The sequence below is a fragment of the Tupaia chinensis genome, unplaced genomic scaffold (genome assembly GCF_000334495.1).
Source record: "Tupaia chinensis unplaced genomic scaffold, TupChi_1.0 Scaffold000541_1, whole genome shotgun sequence".
In the NCBI taxonomy this organism is placed as follows: domain Eukaryota; kingdom Metazoa; phylum Chordata; class Mammalia; order Scandentia; family Tupaiidae; genus Tupaia; species Tupaia belangeri.
In genome coordinates, this window is record NW_006160054.1 from 1,365,104 (window position 1) to 1,384,764 (window position 19,661).

Here is a 19,661-nt window from a genome sequence, read left to right on the forward strand (position 1 = left end):
GTCCCGGTGCTCTTCTGCTTCTCCGTGTTCGCGCGGCCCTCGTCGGTGCCGCACGGCGCGGGCTACGAGCTGCTCATCCAGAAGTTCCTCAACCTGTACGGCGACCAGATCGACATGCACCGCAAATTCGTGGTGCAGCTCTTCGCCGAGGAGTGGGGCCAGTACGTGGACCTGCCCAAGGGCTTCTCGGTGAGCGAGCGCTGCAAAGTGCGCCTCGTGCCGCTGCAGATCCAGGTGGGTCCTGCGGAAGGGCCGCGCGCCTGGCCGCCCCTCCGCTCCGCGGTGGTTCCCGTGCGGTCGGCGTCCCCGCCCTCGCCGCGCTCCTCAGGTGCCCCGAGCCGCCTGGGCGCCTGCCCTGCCTGGCGGGAGTGGAAGGGCCGCACCGCTATCACGAGCTGAGCTTCCGGCCCTGATCCGAGAATGCGCCGGTCCGAAGGTGACGATCCCCAGCTGTCCCCGGCCCAGGCGGGGGCGTGGGCCCCGGGGCTGACCGCGGCGCCTGCCAACGCCCCCACGTGTGTGGTCCTCAGGCGTCCGCATCTGTTTCCTGTGCCAAGAGCGGGTCCCAGCCTCCTGCGTAACCAAAGGGCTTTGCAGCAGTGGCTCTGTTTTTATTTAGGGGGTGTTAGGTGGTTCAGAACCAGGAAAAGAGATGGGGAGTATCGGCTTTAGGGTTTGTTCTCCGGAGTTTTGTTAACCTCTTGCAGAAACGCAAACTTTAGCAAGCCAGACCCTTTACCCCCTCCTCGTCCCTAGTCTCTTAAGCGTCCCCTAAACCGGAGTGAAATAACCACTGCTTAACCTCCTCCTAGTGAAGCGTGAACTGATTATTACATCTGCATCGCCTCCATTGAAAAAGTCACTGGGCTCCCTCCCGGACTCTAATAGTCTCATCAATACTCAAGCTGGGCGGATCCTGAGTTCCTGCTCCTGCTGGCTGAGAAAGTTGTTTTGCCAGAGGATTACTTAATAGCGTTTTATTTTCATTTTCTTTTCAAAGCCGTGCTCTGATGATACGCAGGTCCATCTCCTTTCTTCTTTTTACGATCAGGGGCGTCATTGGAGGATTTGTGTTTGTGAAAGGAAAGAACCGAAGGTATACTTTAGGTAGGAAATCGTCGATGTTTTTTCTTTATCTGACAAACCGATAAAGATGTGTCTTGGAAAGATCAAACCGTAATGTAAGATTTGGGGTTTTAATATTTAAATGTCGTTTTCTGAGGATTATTCCTTAGTTTGTGTTTGATTTTAAGCTGTAGTCAGCAGGTGAATTGGTGGTGTCCTCTCACTCACTCCATTATGCATGCAAAGAAGCCAGAGCAGGTACTTTAACCTGGGTATAGTTCCTGTGTTCAGATGACAAGGTCTGTAAGATCCCACTGTCCTCCCCTGGAGAGCCTGAAGGTTCACCTGATACCCCAGGGTTTGCCCTGCTGCCTAGATGGAGAATTGCAGCTCTTCAGTGTCTAAGACCCCCCAGTCTTATGCCTTTTTCGTGGTTGACACCTCTGCAGCCTTCCTGTGGTCTGTTTAGGCTACTGCTGCCAAAGTACCCCAAGTATTGGATGCACCACTGACAAATCTATTTATAAAGGCCAGAATCCAATTACCCCGGAGGTCTGGAGCTAGAGGGGAGATGCAGCCTTTTTACCTGATCATTCCTGTTCTGTTGGGGAGGGAGAGAGGATTCTCTCCCAAGACAAAGCTGCGCCAAACCAGCTGCCCCCCCCCAACTCCTGTAAAGTGTGTGTGTGTGTGTGTGTGTGTTTGTGTGTGTGTTTTCCCTCTTTCCCCAAGAGAAGATTTCTGTATTTTAAAAATGTCCAGGCCTTGTTCTGACAGCTCTTTTCATCTAAACATTCTTGAAATTAATCATGTAAATGTATATGACGGAAATGTCGTGCCCATTTTCAAAAGCCACTTTATAATTCCAATCATTTGTGGCTTTTGAACTATTTTGCTTGGTATAGGAGAGTGCATATAGTTACTTTTTTGTAGGGATGTTTGAAATAATAATTATAATAGGACCAGTCCCCTGTTCCATTGGCATTACTAAGGATAACCTTTTTAAAACATTTTTTTCTCAGTAACCTAGAAATTTTAAACATTAGTTACTTTTTAATTTTATATGCTGCATATTTTTTAAGTATTTTAAAATATTTTTCTTTTATATTATGTCATAATCATAATACATTGACTTTTTCAGCCAAGTGCCTCTCCCAGCTTAGAAGTAGATAATATATTATGCACAGATATTCAACATACATTGTATATGCCTTTGGATATCTATTTGTCTATACAAGGATCCTTTCACTCACAAACACACACTTCCCCTACATCAATTTCTGTAGTATCCTCTCAGAGGAGAAAGGAAACAAACTTTTTTAATGGCTATTATACTGTACTATACCATACATGTTTTGGATCCCAGCTGGCTGTTTTATGGCTACAGGAAACCAGAGAGTTCATCCCTCAACCATGTGACTGGCAGCTTTAAGTGCCTGACACACAGTGGGTACAAACCTGCTTTCAAGTCTTGGTCCTTACCTAAGAATCAACCTCTCATTTCACGGAAGAGCAGAGCATTGCAGAGGTAGGGAGTCCTCGTCAGGAAATGCCCACGGTTCCATGGCTCTGGCCCAGCTTGCAAAGCCTGTGTAAGTCACTTCTAGCATTCCTGTTTTCTTTTCATGCTTGCTGAGAATATTGAGCAGTCTGGAAAATCAGCCACAGACTTGAGCTTCTGTTTGTTCATTTGTCTCTATGCTTAAGAATCAATGCTTGTCACTTGGGAAGACTCGAGGTGGCCCATGAGGGAAACTATGCCCCTGGGGATGGTAGGCTCTTTGTCCTCTGAGGCAGGGACAAAGAACACAAGTTCGGCCACATGTAATCCGTTGCTGTAATGGTGTGATATGTTATTTTTCCAGCTTAGACCCCGGAGCCTCTGTGGCTCTGACTCACATAGTATTATTCTAGAATGTACTCCTGATTTGCGTAGGGGTGTGAGTTTGCCTGCATGCTGCTTCTGGCTGCTGTGGCTAGGGAGTGACCTTGTGAAACGCAGAAGTTGCTTGTGCCTCACTGCACCTGGTGGCTGGCTCTCAGTCCTGTGAGCTCTGGTCTCTGACACCCACTGCCAGTACTAGGTGTGGTAACTTAGTGTCTGCTTTTCTTAAAGACGTGTTCTGTCAAAGTGCCTGAGCCTGCTGACAGCTCAGGTAGCTGAAGACATAGCTCATGTTTGATGCATGGTTTATGTGTCTGCAGCTTGGCTAAGTGTGTGAAGTCTGATTAATTTTGAGGCATGGAAAAGAATGTAAATGAAGGAACTATATAATGGGAATTTAGGTCATTTTAGTGACTTACTGGTTTTAATTTTTCAAAATGTATTTCCAAATTTTAACTCATGAAAACATTTAATGCTGGAAACACTGAAAATTTGATATCACATCATCCCCAGTACATTTTTTAAAAATAATTATTTAATTTTATTTATTCATTCGCTCATTTTTAAAATTTGACCAGAGAGAGACAGAGGGTGAGAGTGAGAGAAGTGAGAAAGCAAGCCACTGGATTCAGGACTTGAACTCTGGTCGGCCATGTGGGAATGTCGAGCACCTTAACCACCATGCCACCTGCTGTTCCCCCCCCCCTGTACGTTTTCCAGCTTGTGATCAGAAAGACAGAGCCTAAATAGAAGAGAGGGGAAAATGGACCTGCAAAGGACTACACTGAGGGGGGTTTGCTTCTGTGCACAGGAGGGAAGACTTCGGCAGCTTTTCTAAGAAGAAAATATGGGCTTTCCTGAGAAGGTTATTTTGACCTTTTCTTGAGATGGTTAGTTGGGAAGGTAATTAGCTCCAGCTTTCATTTTCTAGGAAGTTTTCTACTTTTATTATTATTAGTACTGGAGAGGTTTTCGCTAAGGGTGTGTGTGCTTGCCAGAAAGAGAGAGAGAGAGAGAGAAATCACTCCCCAGGAGGATGGCCATGCCACAGTGTCTTCTCCTCCATTCTCCTCTTGGAATCCTGGGCACGCATGCAAGTGCGCCCGGCATGAGTTTAAGTCACTGGGTCCGGGACTCAAACCTCAGTTAACTACATGGGAGTCTAGTGACACAGCCAACTGCTATTCTCTCCACTATTATTATTTTAAACAATGACATGGGTATTTTATAGCTGGATGAGAACTTAGAATTTGTAGTGAGAAGGGACAGAAGGAGGGCGTGTCAAGAAGGGGGAAAGGATTCTGTGCACCTTTGGCTTGCTAGTTTTGAGCGTGGTGATTTTTTGATTACAGGGTCTTTGCCAGGAGAGCAAGCCAGGAAGAGCCTAGACAAGCAAATACTCAAAAATCTTGAGTAGAGAAACAGGGACAAGGTTTCGTGAGGATGGGTGTGCTGTCAGGGAGACTGAGAGGAGAGAGCTGGACCCTGAGGTTGTGGCCAGGAACCACCCACTGATTTGATGGGTGTGTGTTTGTCACTTTAAAAATTTTAGCATTCCAGATTAATACCCAAAGCACTGTGTACTTCTTGCTCCTTGCGAATACATTAGAGGCTACCTATTAATAAACCGTGTTTGAGAGTGGGAGCTATGCTCTGCATTTGGAAATTTTTTTCTTTCATTTAGGCAGTCAAGGGGAATCCTAATGTAGATTCAAAGGTCACTGTGTTCCTGGGCCGTGTCCAACTTCAACTTCACCCCAGTCTGAGGCCCAGTCTTAAGAAATCCCTCAGTCCTCAGCTCGGAGGTGGCTGGAGACAGCTGGTCTCCCTTGGGGAGTTAGAAGGTCATACTTTAACTGACGAGCTAGAGTTGTCATGTGACGGCCGCCGTGGCCTTGGCATTCACAGTAGGTGAATATGTTGTAAAAGTAACAGCAAAATATTCTCTTGCATCCTAAATTGAAAAGCCCCAAATCTGTTTTGCCAGGAACAAATCATGTAATAATAAGTCTTCTGGTGACATCTGGAATTCTGCTTTCCTAATTCTGCAGACTATGTTAACATACCAAGTTATAGAATTTCAGTATTTTATATTTATATAATATATATTAATTATATATATAAATTAATTATATAATATATAATTAATATATATATAAGGTATAATTAACATATATACACACACACACACACATATATATGTGTGTATATATATATATTTACAGATTTCTAAAGGGATCTTAATAGTTAACCTTGTTGACAGTAAATGTTTTTAACATAGGTTGAACTTTAGCATATTGATTTTCATATATGAGAGACATCACAAAAACCTAATAACATGTATTGATTGATTACATGAGCGTCACCAAATCCTTGAAATAGCCCTGTGAGATAGATACTGTTTTTCTTGCCATATTACAGATAAGGAAACTGCATCTGGAGATCTTAATCATTTACCTAAGTTGACATAATTGAAATGGACGAAATTGAGATTTGTACGTCCATGGTAATGCTTACCTGCCTGTGCTGTGTAAGGAATCCTTGTAATGAGAGTCACATCAGAGATCTCTGTTTAACTTTGGTTTTTAGGACAGGGTCTCACTGTCACCATCCTCTCACGTCAGCCTCCCCGAATTGCTTGGATTACAGGTGCATGCCACTGCACCTGGCCTTTAGCAGAGACCCCGAATTGAACCCAGGCCGCCTCTGTGGGTTTAGTCTGTGGAGCCTAGGGACTTAGTGTGCATGCCACCTCCGCTGGGCCTATAACTCTGTTTTAAGTGAGTTCTATTGGAGTAAGGCCTTACTGTGTTAATAGAATTTCCTTGGAAACGCTTTGGAATGAAGTAATTGTGTTCCAAATTCCCTTCCAGATGCTCTCCCAAGGAAATCTTGGTACTTTTGTGACTCTAAATAGACACGAAATTTTTGAAAACATTTCATAGGCAGTTCCAAGCTAATCATTCCTAAGTATATACAGATCACTCAGCCTGGTAGCAATGTTCTACAGGGGCTGTCATAATAAAGTACTATAGGGTGGCTTAAACAGCAAAACTTGTGCGGTGCGGAGACTCGAAGTGTAAGATCAAGACATAGCGTTGATTTCTCTGAGGATGGTGAGGTAGACTTGGTCCCCACTGGTCTCTCCTTGTTTCCGGTAGTTTGCTGGCAGTCCGTAGCATCCCTTGGCTTTTGGACCTATCACCCTAGTCTCAACCTTCATTTTTTCAGACGGCATTCTCCCAGTATGCATTTCTATTTCTATTTCTGTGTCCAAATTTCCCCATTTTATGCAGACACCAGTCATATCGGATGGACACCCCTTCTTCTGTATGACCTGATCTAAATAATGATACCTGCAATGACCCTATTTCCAGTTGAGGTCATTTCCTGAGGAACTGGGGGCTAGGATGTCAACATAGGAATTTGGGGGGACACAACGCAACAGTTAACACTCACCATGCATTTTTATTGAGAGAATATTACTGGTGCATGAAACATCACTAAGCTAGGCAGCTTATATGTACCTGTCCTGTGTGGCCAAAGACATGAGCAAGGGCAGGGCAGAGTCCTTACAGATGTAACAGTCATTGTGGGAAAATGGCCAGAGCGCATGTGGTAATGAAGGATACACTGTCGTGATTAGTAAATAATGGGATGTGGGAATGAAGTCTTTTGAATATGAATCTACCATCACATTTTAGCCAGCAGGTAACTCGGTGGTTACAATGCTGGATTCTCACATGACCAACAGTGGTCTGAGTCCACAACCGGGCAGCTTGAGAAATCACACATGGTGCATGTGCATGCTCACCCAGGAATCCCGAGAGGAAAATGGAGAAGGGAATGCAGTGTGGCCAACCCCCTTGGGGGTTGATTTCTCACTTATCCTCTCTTTGTCTCTCTGGCGAGTACACGTGCCCTATGGCAAAAACAAAAACAGAAGTGGACAAAAATTTATACTTTAATTTGATTTCTTAAACACTTGCTTAAGGAAACCATTGGCTAGGACCAGCTTTTTATATTTAAACATATATGCAGTATTGATATATGTCTTTATGTATGTGTACTTATAGGAATGTAGACATAGATATGTAAAGCTGCATATCTATTTTTATATTTAATTTGTGTTTCTTGAATATGCATTGATCTCTAATTCTACACTTTTACTCATGATGGTATCTGATCAAGTCCACTTCTAATTTGCTGTGGCAGGATTGGTTGTCTTACAGTAGTAATATGTAAATATTTGATTGTTGGCAATATTTTTTAGTTGTCTAAAGATTTCGCTTTAAGAGAAATTCATGAGGTAAAATTTCTGAATTATAGAAAATTGTATTATTTTCACTGCCTGTTAGAATTCATGTGGATTTGGAGTAGAGTGGAAAGGATTGATGGGACATGATAAAAGTTTTTCTGGACTGTGTTTGGTAGGCTCCAAATCTCCTTTCTGTTTTATTAAGCTATAGAGGTTATTCATAAAGTGGCATCTTTCTCTGGCTATCATAGCATCGTAGGGAGGCAATTTTTAAAAAATTAAATAACCTTTAACTTTAGGATAGTTTTAGACTTAACAACCAAGTTGTAAAGGTAGTGCAGAAAATTTCTCTATTCCCCTATGCTTAATATCTTACATTCCTGTGGTACATTTGTCACTACCAAGGAACTAAAATTAGTACATTACTATTAACTAAATTCCACATTTTTGGATTTCCCTACTTTTCCCTAATATCCTCTTTTCTGCTCTAAGATCCAATTTACAGTCCCAGTTGCACTAAACTGTCATGTCTTCTTTGGCTTCTCTGGGCTATGACAATTCCTGAGACTTTCATTATTTTCAGTGACTTTGATTGTGGTTTGGAGCAGTACTGGTCAGATATCTTGGCTGGTAATCGTCTGGCAATATGCAGTGCAATACTCTCCCACCATGCTGGGCCGTGGCAGTGGGCACGGCTGCTAGACAGCCACACTGTCATGACCGTAAGCCACACGAGGTGTACTGTGTCGCAGTGCTTTTTGGATATTATGTTTTTGAATCCCATCATGTCTGTAAAACAGCTGGCTTCGGCTAAATATTTTCAGCGTATGCTGGATTTATGTGGATGTCTAACCCCATTGAAAGTTGGGGAGCATCTTTGTATATAGATCCTGCACATGGCTTTTGAAAATGCTCAAAATAGAGACAATACTTGCATTAAGGAAACAACCAAAGCTAGATTTTGAGATGCTTGAATAGGGGCCAGCAGATGGCGTAGCAGTTACATCATGGGATTCCCACATGGCTGACTCAGACTGAAGCATGATCATCTCTCTGGGGAGGGGGAGTGATTTCTCACTTTCACTCTATCTCCGTCTCTCTCTCTCAGGCAAGCACATGTACCCTAAGGTGAAAACCTCTAGAGAGAGAGAGAGAGGCTTAAATATTTATTTGAAACATACTTTATTGGCAAAGTTGGAAAGCCTTGAATGCAGTGTTAGCATTACAGATGGCACTCACATTCTAGCATGAACTTGGCGTTGGACTGCTCCCGCAGAATTAGCACACATCTGCAGAGTCAGTCAGAGGACAGTTGAAGTGCTGTCGTCTCCCAGACAAGGACATAGATAACATAAAGTTCAAAGCCATTAAAATAGTCCTAACACTGAAGATTAAAAATGTATTTTAATGATTCATTAAACTCGTGTAGTAGTTGTTTCCTGAGAGTCTGCCACATGCGGAGGGAGGGTCGGTCTGGTGTTGGTGGTGAAGTTCCCACCATGCAGAGGGCACACAGACTCCCACAGAAATGAGTTGTTCAGGGAGAGCGAAACAGGGAGGAGTGGCTAGTAAGATTAGTGGTGTTGGTTCACTCAGAACTAGGTGTATCCTTTACAGAGCTTTCCTAATTCTGGAAGGGAGGAAGAAAATACCATGAATTTGTAAAAGTCAATGAGATTAAATCTGTGTACTCAGCAGTGACTTTTGCTATTTGGTAGATCTGTATTGAGCCCAAATTGTTAAGAGTAGACCAACTACAGCAATTAATGCGGAGGTTGGTAATCTAATGCCCAATGCGTTTTCATCTTAATTCATTGACTTTCTTGATTGTAATGAGTATGTTTAAGAATTTCTGTGTTGGGGCCAGAGTGGTGTGGTGGTCATGCAACTGTATCTACATGGGAAGGTCCCAGAATCATGTCTTGGGACTCCCTGTACTTGCAAAGTGTGTGTGCACCTGGGATCTCTGCTGGCTGAGGCTGGGGGTGGATCACAATGTGAAGACTCTCTGAGGGTCTGAGGGTGGTTTTTTTTTTTTTTTTTTTTCCTCTCTCTCTCCATCTCTCTCTCTTTCATGGAGAAAATAAGTAAATAAACTTTAAAAATGCCAATGTCAAACTTCGGTCTGTTCCTCTTGAATTACTGGGCAGTTCACTTAATAGTGAAGATATACTTGCATCATTTCATTGCATTTTTTGTGAACCCTAAAAGTCATTTTTGAGAATAGCGTTATAATATTTCTATCTTGAGGATAATTACAATTCTGGTTTTGCTCAGGATTTATTTCTTTTTGTTTGTTTTTGATTTTTAATTTTAAAAGTTTGTGTCTCATAATCTCTGTCACAGATTATTTAAAATTTTACTTTTTATATTGTAACCAGTACCTTCATCAGTTTTAAGTTTTTTACTATTGTAACATTTTTCTGGTTATGAAAGTAACATTTTTGAATAGCATTCAAAAATATGTTTAAATAACATTTGGAAGATAGAAGAAAGGTATAAAGAAAAAAAATGACCAACATCCCTAATATTGTAGCTACTTAGCCACTTGCAAATATTTTATATATTTGCTTCTACTTATTTTTTTAGAGGTTTTTTTTTTGTTGGTTTTTTTTGTCGTTGTTGTTTTTTTCCCTCTGTCGGGCATGTGCGTTCACCAGAGAGACAGAGACAGAAAGTAAGAAAAGTAAGAAATCACTCCCCCAGAGGGGATGGCCACCCTGCAGTCCCTTTTCCTCCAACCTCCTCTTGGGTTTTTGGGCATGCATGTACATGTGCCCAGCATGAGTTTGAAGTTGCCAGGTCCAGGACTTGAACTGTTGTCTGCCATGTGGGAATCCAGCGATGTAATCATTATGCAATCTGCTGGTCCCCGCTTCTACTTTTTAATGCAACTTTTTACCCTATTGAAATAAATTAAACTGCGCTTTTATTATTATTATTGTTTAATTTTCTATGAAATACATATGCTCACCACAAAGAGAGAGAGAGAGAAATAGAAAATGTGAGTAAAGCACCCCTCCTCCCTCGGGGATGGCCACTCTGCAGTCTCTTCACCTCTTTTCTCCTCTTGGGAAGATGCATTTTTCAAGCCATCAGGTCTGGGAGTTGGACTTCACAGTCAGCCCTGTGGGACCCAGCTGCCTTAACCTTCATGCCACCAGCTTTTTAAAATTAACATTATGGGCATTTATCCCTAGATGATATAATTCTTTGAAAACATAGATTCATATGTATTTTTTTCAAAGCGGTCAAAAGATACTTTGTCATATAAATATGTTAAATTTTGTTAAACTATTTTTATATTATTCATTCTTAATTTACTTCAAATTTTCACTATTAAAAACAATTCAGAAGCATCTTTGTAGATAACTTTTTTCCCTCTCAAATTCAGTTCATTTCTTTTGGATAGTAGATATAGAAATTGACTTACTGGGCCTAACAATAGGAATCTTTTCTTTCTTTATTGACTTCCATTGAAAATAAATGCTATTGTATAACAAGTTCATTCTTTTTTCTTTTTTCCTCAGCTCACTACCCTGGGAAATCTTACACCCTCAAGCACTGTGTTTTTCTGCTGTGATATGCAGGAAAGATTCAGGCCAGCCATCAAGTATTTTGGGGATATTATTAGTGTGGGACAGAGACTGGTATGTTTGTTTATTTGTTACAATTTGCTTATGCCTGATAAACATTCATATGTATACACATATGCACATCACTAATTGTTTTTGTTTTTGGTTATTTTTTTCAGTTGCAAGGGGCCCGTATTTTAGGAATTCCAGTTATTGTAACAGAACAGTACCCTAAAGGTCTTGGAAGCACTGTTCAAGAAATCGACCTAACAGGTGTGAAACTGGTACTTCCAAAGACCAAATTTTCAATGGTGTTACCAGAGGTAGAAGCAGCATTAGCAGAGATTCCTGGAGTCAGAAGTGTTGTATTATTTGGAGTAGAGGTAAGTACCTGTTATTGTATGCATGTATCTCATGTATAGAAAATGGTATTTCTGGAATGTAATTTTGCATATAGAATGGCAGGTAGGTGGCCATACTGGTGAAAATTAGCAGCTGCTTATTAAGTATTCACTATTTGAACAGCACTTATCTAAACACTTTATAGCTATTAACTCATAAAACCCTCACAATTGTGTAAGCTAAGTATTCAGTTCTCCTTGTTACAGACGAGGAAACTAAAATACAGTCATTATGTACGTTGCCCAGGGTCTGATAGCTAGTATGGGATGGAAGCAGATTGACCTAGAGCAGTACTGTTAACCATTACTTTGCTATAGGCCGCATGTGCTTGCTGGAGAGACAGACAGACAGAATGTGAGAAATCACCCCCTGGTGATATCCATGGTGCAATCCCTCCTTCTCCATTTTCCTCTCAGGATCTTGGGCATGCATGCACATGTGATTTTTGTGAGTTTGAGGCCACCGGGTCTGTGACTCGAACCGTGATTGGGTTCAGGACTCCAACCATGGTCGACTCCATGGGAGTCCAGCGATGTAGCCATTACGCCATCTGCTGGCCCCAAGGCCTATGTGTTTTGATAGGAGTTTTTGTTTTATTTTGAATTTTTGCTAGAGGGAGTATGTGCTCACTGGAGACAGACAGAAAATGAGAGAAAGAGGGAAAATGAGAAAGCACCACCCGATGGGGGATAGTCACACCACAATCCCTTCTCCTCTATTTCTCCTTTTTTTAGTTTGGACATACATACACATGCTCCAGGTGAGTTTTCAAAATGCAGGCTCCAAGACTTAAACTGTGTAGTTGGCCATGTGGGATCCAGCCTTCTTAGTAGAAAGATACAGTGTCAGATATATATTGAATATTTCTGTACCTCGAGTTTAATAATGACAGTGTAGAGGAAGCCTGTCATATAACTATGCCAACCAAACATCGTGACTGCCTTTTGTTCATCATGATTTAACCTCATACTTAATCAAAATTATCTTTGAGCAGCTCCCCAGTGCTAATTTCTTTTTAAAAAAATTATTTAACTTTATGTATGTATGTACGTATTTATTTTTAATTTCACCAGAGAGAGACAGAGTGAGAGAGAGAGAGTGGGAAAGTGAGAAAGCAAGCTGCAGGTCTGGAATTCCAAGGACTGTGGTTGGCCATGTGGGAGCCCAGCGCCCTTAACCACCACACCACCTGCTGGACCCCACTAGTGCTACTTTTAATGCAGTGTCAGTTGATAATTCTCCAAAGCTATCTTGCCATGTAAAGATAAAGTTGACATTATGGCAATATTGACATCTACGTTCATTGGTGGTATATGTAATCCACCTAATGTTGAGGTATATTTTTATTCTATGGTATCTGCTAGTGGACTCTTACTGGTTAGTACTTACCAAGGTGGAATCAGTGTAGTATATTTGCTAGTGATGTGAGCAGCATAGCTTTTGCCTGTGCCATGGTTATTTTTAACTTGGCCTACCTTCACTGTGGTGTGCCTGTCATGACTTGGTTTTCCCACAGTCTTTCTCAGTCTACATTAATGCAGTCTCATTTTTTTGTGTTGAGCACTTGGTATGACTACAGAAATAAACCCAGTTGTAAGTGGCACTGAAACTGAATAGTAGTCGTGAGCTCCATGAAGGTCATGCCTCTGACACGCAGGGAAGTCTGAAACAAATTCTTACAGAGCTCCAAGAATATGTTCAAGGTGCATAGCATCAGAAACACTGAGGCAGTCCTCTTCCTGATTTGACAAATGGATAAACCAAAGCTAGAGATGGTGTTTTTGGCTCAAGACTCAGTCTCGCTAATTAGAGGCAAAACCGGATACAGAATGAGGTTGTTAGGTTTCTGGTGCCCTTTCTGCTTTGTCACGTTGCTGTACATGTTAAAAATAGTTTCCGTTGGCTGTGTTATTACATACGGCTTTTTACCTTCTACCAGACTCACGTGTGCATCCAGCAAACAGCCCTGGAGCTGGTTGGCCGTGGTATCGAGGTTCATATAGTTGCTGACGCCACTTCATCAAGAAGCATGATGGACAGGATGTTTGCCCTTGAGGTAATCGTGTTGCTTGAAAAGGAATCATTTCTCAAGTTTCCCAAGTAAATTAGAAGAGTTCTGAATAACTAGCAATGAATACTGAGTAGTGAAATTTTACCTCTGACAGTATCAAACTCCTCGCCTTGACCTTGCACAGAAGGCCTCTCCAACATCTTCTTTCTAATAATCTTCTCTTCTCCCGGGACCTAGATTTCCAGTGATGCCGAAAGCTCTGTTAGGTTTTTCGTCATAACTCTGCACTTGTTTTACACATGGACCCAAAGAGATTTTGAGAAGTCTTAACCTGAACTGTTTATAAAGATTTGCAAATTAAAAATTAATTTATATGAGTTTTACCTAGCTAAGATGTGGCCAAACACAGGGGTAGACTGGACCTAAGCCTGTTTGACCTTATATTAAATTTCCTCTGACTCTAGTATGTTGGACTAGGAAGTGCTTCCTAACCTTGGACTCTACCCACATACTGTGTTGCGTGGCTCTCTGGCACTAGAGTGTCACAGTGTCCTAGTGCATTAGGGAGTAAATGATTCTTTGTCAGCATTGCTTTACTGTTGTCTCTCTCAAGCATTTTCTATTCCAAGACTGTAAAGAAGCAAACTAGCACACTATCCTGGGAAACATTCTCTCCATATTGTGAATCTCTCTCTCTCTCTTTCTCATATTTAATTCTAATGCTGTAATAATTTTAGAGTGTGCATGGAGATTTATTTTTTTTAAAGAAGTATTTAATTTTATTTATCATTATTTTTAATTGCCACAGGGCACATGTGCTCACCACAGAGAGAAAAAGAGAGAGAGGGAAAGGGAGAAACCAAGCTACCCGATCCAGGACTTGAACCACACACAGTCGGCTATGTGGGAGTCTAGCATTTTCACTGCCATGCCATCTGGTGGCCCTGTACATGTGGATTTAATTGCCGAATTTTTTTACTTTACTGAGAGTGAGAAATAACAGATTACTCTGAGAACCTCCAGGGTCCCGGGCACCAGCCAGCCTATGAGTGCTCTCTCTGTCGGCTTGCTAAACCTTCTCTTTGGCCTCAGGTGCTCTCCAGAGTTTGCTCTGCAAGTTTAAACAGTAGTGTGGCCAGTCCTGCTGCTTCTTTGTTCCTTTAGAACATAACGACTTAGGATAGGTTCCAAGACTATCCACATTGCCTATGAAGATTATTATACCAATAAGATTTATAGTTATTGTTGAAACTTCACTGTGCCAGGGCCTGTCTGTGCTTTTATTCAGTAAATGTTTTCAAAGCACTTACCATCTGTCAGGCATTGCTTTGAACTAATAATTATATAGTAAATGCAAAAATAATGTAGTAAAACCCTCCCTTGTCCTTGTACTTCTGTGGAGTTTTTAGTATTTGGAAATCTAATGAGTTTAGTCTTTTCCCCCTTCTCTAAGACGTTCATGATTGTTCCTTCCTGCATTTTTAGGTTTGTGGGTCAGGGCATCCTCGCTTTTCCTTTGGCCTAGTTGGACTGGTTGTGCAGGTGTAAGGGGAGAACTTCAGAAGCCTAATGCTTTGTGCCCAGGGGCATTAAACAGCCAGAGTATACATTGCCCCTTTTTATCCCAGGAGAGAAAGTGGGCAGGGACCAGTGTTGGCAAGGTGGGGGCGTGTAGCTGCTCTGTCCCTGCTCAGGCACCCTTTCCATTGGGGGAGGACAGGGAGGCACAGTGGGAAGATCTGTGAACCTCAGCCCTCCTTCTCCTAAACTCTAGTTTTCAGCTAGAGTGTTTTATTTAGCTTTCTAAAATGTATTTCTGTGACACAAGTGTCCCAGCCTGCCCTGTCACTGGCCCAACTCTTGGCATCACTGAGGACTGCTGGGGTAGAATAGACCAGGCTGGGTTGATAGAGTACTGGGGCAGATGGACTGGCTTTTTTCTAGGTCACCTGATTTCTTCGTTAGACCTGGGAACAGTTTTCTCTCCTTCCTGCCTCACTGAGAAACTGGCAAGGTTATGCAGAGACCTTCGTTGGCAAGTTGGGGTGTGTAAATAAAGCTCTTCCACTGAAGCATTGAAAGTCCCTTGGTTCCACAGAGTATTTCTCACTTTTCCATTCACTGTTTCTGTATCCCCTTCCCCGCTCCCCACTCCCCACCCCAGCACACATACCCTAAGGCAAAAACCTCTGAAAAACAAACAGGAGGGCAGTCAGGCCAGGCTACTGGTGAGGCCCTGGCCAGGGCAAGGCTTGGATGAGTGGGCACTAGGTACCGTTGTCAAACCAACTGGATTGTACCTTGTCTTAAATTAAACCCCTGCTTTCTGTTAGAAACAAGTGTAGGATCTTTTGACATTTTTAATGGGTTTTGATGAGATAGTTGTCTAAAAAGCAGGGAGGAGGAAATTGGAATTTCCGGAAGTCTTTAAAACACTCAGTGATAACTCACCCATGGTGTCTGTCCAAGAACAAAGGGCACCACACCCTCGCTGCTTCCCCACTTCCTACTTAATTCCCTGCTGGTTTTGTTCAAAATTTTTGAGGGTTATGGTCAGCAGTCTAACATCCTTTCCCATACTGCTCATTGAGGTTCAAGCTTGGTTTCTGGTAACTAGGTTATGGTTTTTTGGTTTCTGGTAACTAGGTTATTTTTTTTTTAAGTTTTATTTATTTTAATTTGACCAGAGACACACACACACACAAACCCAGAGAGAGAGCGAGAAAGTAAGCCGCCATGTCCAGGACTTGCACCATGGTTGGCCATGTTGGAGTGTCCAGCACCCTTAACCACCATACCACTTGCTGGATTTCTAAGTTATGGTGTATTCTCCCTGCCACATCCTTGAGAGAAAGGATGAGTCTGCCCTTGGGACCATTGAGTCTGTGGTTGTACAGGCTTCTGAAGGGAGATTTACTTCCACTCTTCGGGAACAACCTGGCTCTTCAAGTGCTTCCTTCTTTATGACAAGAGACAGATTTAGTCGTCTTTGCCTTGCCTGAAAGTTGTCTCTAACCACCTTCTCTTCTTTGGGTTTTACAGTGGATGTTTCTTGAGGTAACAGTTTGCCCTTTTTTCTTCCCAGGGTTTCTAATAACAGATATTAATATATCCTGAGAGTGGTTCTCTGTTCTAGAAAAAAAATTTCCCTCCCCTTTCTTCCACTTTCTGTTCTTTTTCCCTGTCCCTCCCTCTGTTCCCCTTTCCCTTCTTGCCTTCTCCCTCCTCAAGCTCTCTGTCCTTAGTCCTTACTTATTATGATTCCATTGGAGCTTTTTGGGCAAGGACATTCTTTGACCTGTCAGTGAAACTTTACACAGCACTAAATTTTATGTTCCTGTTTAGTGATTCTAAAAAGTTTATGATGGCAGTGGTTCCTTTATCCAGGGGCACATTTTCAAAGCTCTCGGAAGGCTCTTTCCTTCTACCACCAATCATTTCTAGACAGGAAACTCTTACTGATGAGAGCAACTTGTGCTCCATGTCACATGTTTGGGGGCAGAAAAAGGAAATTTAAAATGATGATTTTAATTCCTGTAGTAGTTTTAGTATAATTAAAAACTTTAGTCATATGAAATTGGATAATAAATTACTAATGAAGGGCTCTAGGCAGCTACAGGTATATCCATAACACAACTAATAAGGTATATCTCTCTCTCTATCTATCTCCTAAATGCCCAGAATACCAGGCATGAGTATTAAGACATCATAACCTCATTTATTATCTCAGTTAAAATAAAGACAGGGAAATGTAGACAGAAGCACCATTTTAAATCTCAGTAGTCGAAACAGAAATGAAAGAGTTGAATGAATTTAGGAGTAAGTCAAAAGCAGCCCTCATTTGAGTGGATGAACAAATCTGCTAGTGCTTAGGGAATAGTAGCAATGACCAGTGTCCAGATGTGTAGTGGTGAGGGTGTAGTTTCCACCAGCTCTCTCTTCTTCATGTTTTGTAGTCATTTGCCTTGCTTCCCCTCTTGTCCTTGGCATACACGGGTCATAATATTGGGTACCTGTTTTTATTTTACTCATTTCTAGTCATACTGGAATCATCAGAATGAGTTTATGTTACAGCTGGTTTTGAAATCTATCCCCATCACTGTCTTTGAGAAGCACGATTTTAGTAAAGGATGTGAATTATAATGTGCCAGCATGCTTTTGCACTTTATTTATTTATTTAAATTATTTTTATTTAATCTTTTTATTTAGCATTATTGCTTTTTAATTTGCTACAGGACATGTGCACAAGAGAGAGAGAGAGAGAAAGTGAGAAGGCAAGCCTCCAGGTCCAGGACCTGAACCGCAATCAGGCATGTGGGAATCCAGCACCTTAACCACCATGCTACTTGCTGGCCCATACTTTTGTATTTGAAAATACTGTTTATTTCCGTGCTCACGTTTTAATTTGTCTTTATCTTTTTTGCCCCTGAAAGCGTCTTGCCCGAACTGGGATCATAGTGACCACGAGTGAGGCTGTTCTGCTCCAGCTGGTGGCTGATAAAGACCATCCAAAGTTCAAGGAAATTCAGAATCTAATAAAGGCAAGTGCTCCAGAGTCAGGTCTGCTCTCCAAAGTATAGGACATTCGGAGGACTGGATGCCACTCACCGTCAAGTGACAGGACTGTAAGACCAGACAAGCTCTCGTCTCTAGTAGAATTAAAGTGTTAAGTCAAATCAGCTCCTTTTAGCGCCTCGTAGTAGAACTTAACTGGCTAGACCATCTGGGTACCAGCATTTAGTCATAATACAAATGTCAAAGGCTTCAGGTGCTGCTTACCTTATTTTTTTTTTTTTTTGTTAATGTGCTTTTATTTATTTTTAAAAAATTACAATGGAGGTGCCTGTTTTGTCTATACTGTATACACTGATCATGACTTCCAAAGTGCACACTTGTGAAGTGTTCTTAAATTGTGCACATGAAAGAAAAAATGTGCTCATACTGAATTTGACTTTTATATTATAAGATGTATGTTCCAATGTTGAGGTGGATTCAATGCTTTTACTTTATAAGTTGACTGAAATAAGATTATTATATGTGAATTAAACACAGTACTCTGGGTCACGTTTCCCATCTCCCTCACAATGTTGTCGTTGTATTGAACTAGTTGTGTTGATCTAACTGGTCAAGTTAAGTTGAATAATTACATATCTTTCTTGGTCATACTGGTATTCTTACTCTGGTCACTATCATTAATCTTCTGTTAATGTTCTCTGTTGTAGCTGAAATTTCACTTAAAAGACTCATTAGGTTATTAGTTATTTTAATTTTGTAAGTGCAGTGGTTTATAACTGCATATGATTGGTGGAGGGCCTCTTTACCATCTTTGAAGTGTGACTTGAGCTTTACTGCATCTTGAATGTGTCTTCCAGTACACCCAAGATGGAGTACAAGAATAAAAGCTAGGTAAATGTGTTACAAAATGTCACATTCTGTTTTATATTTTCTCTGCCTACCCTCAAAATATTATCGTTAATGCAAAAGATGTCACTAATTATTTGGTTGTATTAATTTTGTGGTCATCATGACCCTTCAGTAAATGTATTTTCATTAATACTTATGAGAGGGTTTTACAACTTTTTAAAAAAATATGTGAAATGTGAAATATTGCTGTCTTTTATATTAAAGTAATTAAAGCACATGTATTAAGTGAATAAAATTATTTTGTCCCTCACAAAATTGTTCTATACTCTTCCAGGGAGTCTAATATTTATTTAATAGTAATAAAACGGTAATATTTATGATCTTTTAACTCACAGGAATTTTCACAGAAAAATGATTTGGGGCCTGCTGGTGGTGTGGAGGTTGAGGCAGCTGGGTTCCACGTGACTGACTAGTTTGAGTCCTAGATCCAGTAACTTGAGAAACATGTCGGGTGCACATATGTGCATGCCCAAAATCCCCAGAGGAGAATGGAGGAGATGACATAGCGATGTGGGTATCCTTCCTTGGGGATACTTTCTCACTTTCTCTGTCTCCAGGAAGCACACACATCCTGTAGCAAATTGGGTGGAAAAAAAAAAGTGTCCATAGTAGGAGAAGATGGGTTTTATTAAAGGGTCTTCTTCATTATCTGAGACCAGTAGAAATATATTTTTTTTCTTTTGTCAATGGTAATAAACAGCAGCCTAACATCCTTCTTGTTGGTATGTTTGAATATTTTTATTTTAGACATTGGTAGGTCAGAAAGGTATATCACAGATTGCCTCAGGCAATCTCCATAGCCTAGTGGTTAAGGGTGTCAGAACTCACACGGCCAACCATGGTTCATATCCTGGCCCCAGAGGCTTGAAAAACATTCCAGCATGTGTACCCCCAAATAGGATGGCGAAATGGAGGACAAGGGATTGTGCCATGATCATTCCTCACTGGGGGAGTCTTTTCATCTCTCCCTCCCTTTCTCTCTCTCTCTCTCTCTCTCTCCCCCTCTTCTTTCTCTTCCACTATCTCTCTGGCAAGAGGAAG

At 41.5% G+C, this 19,661-nt stretch overlaps 1 protein-coding gene across 1 annotated transcript; it reads left to right on the forward strand.

The window, feature by feature from the left end:
* Window positions 1-18,573, forward strand: ISOC1 (isochorismatase domain containing 1; the record flags this gene model as incomplete). The annotated part of the gene is given in 5 exon segments (XM_014591198.2): window positions 1-234; window positions 10,739-10,858; window positions 10,963-11,166; window positions 13,125-13,241; window positions 17,630-18,573. Coding segments are annotated over 5 exon segments (822 nt in total), but the record flags the coding sequence as incomplete, so codon positions are not given.
* Window positions 18,574-19,661: the final 1,088 nt, after the last annotated feature.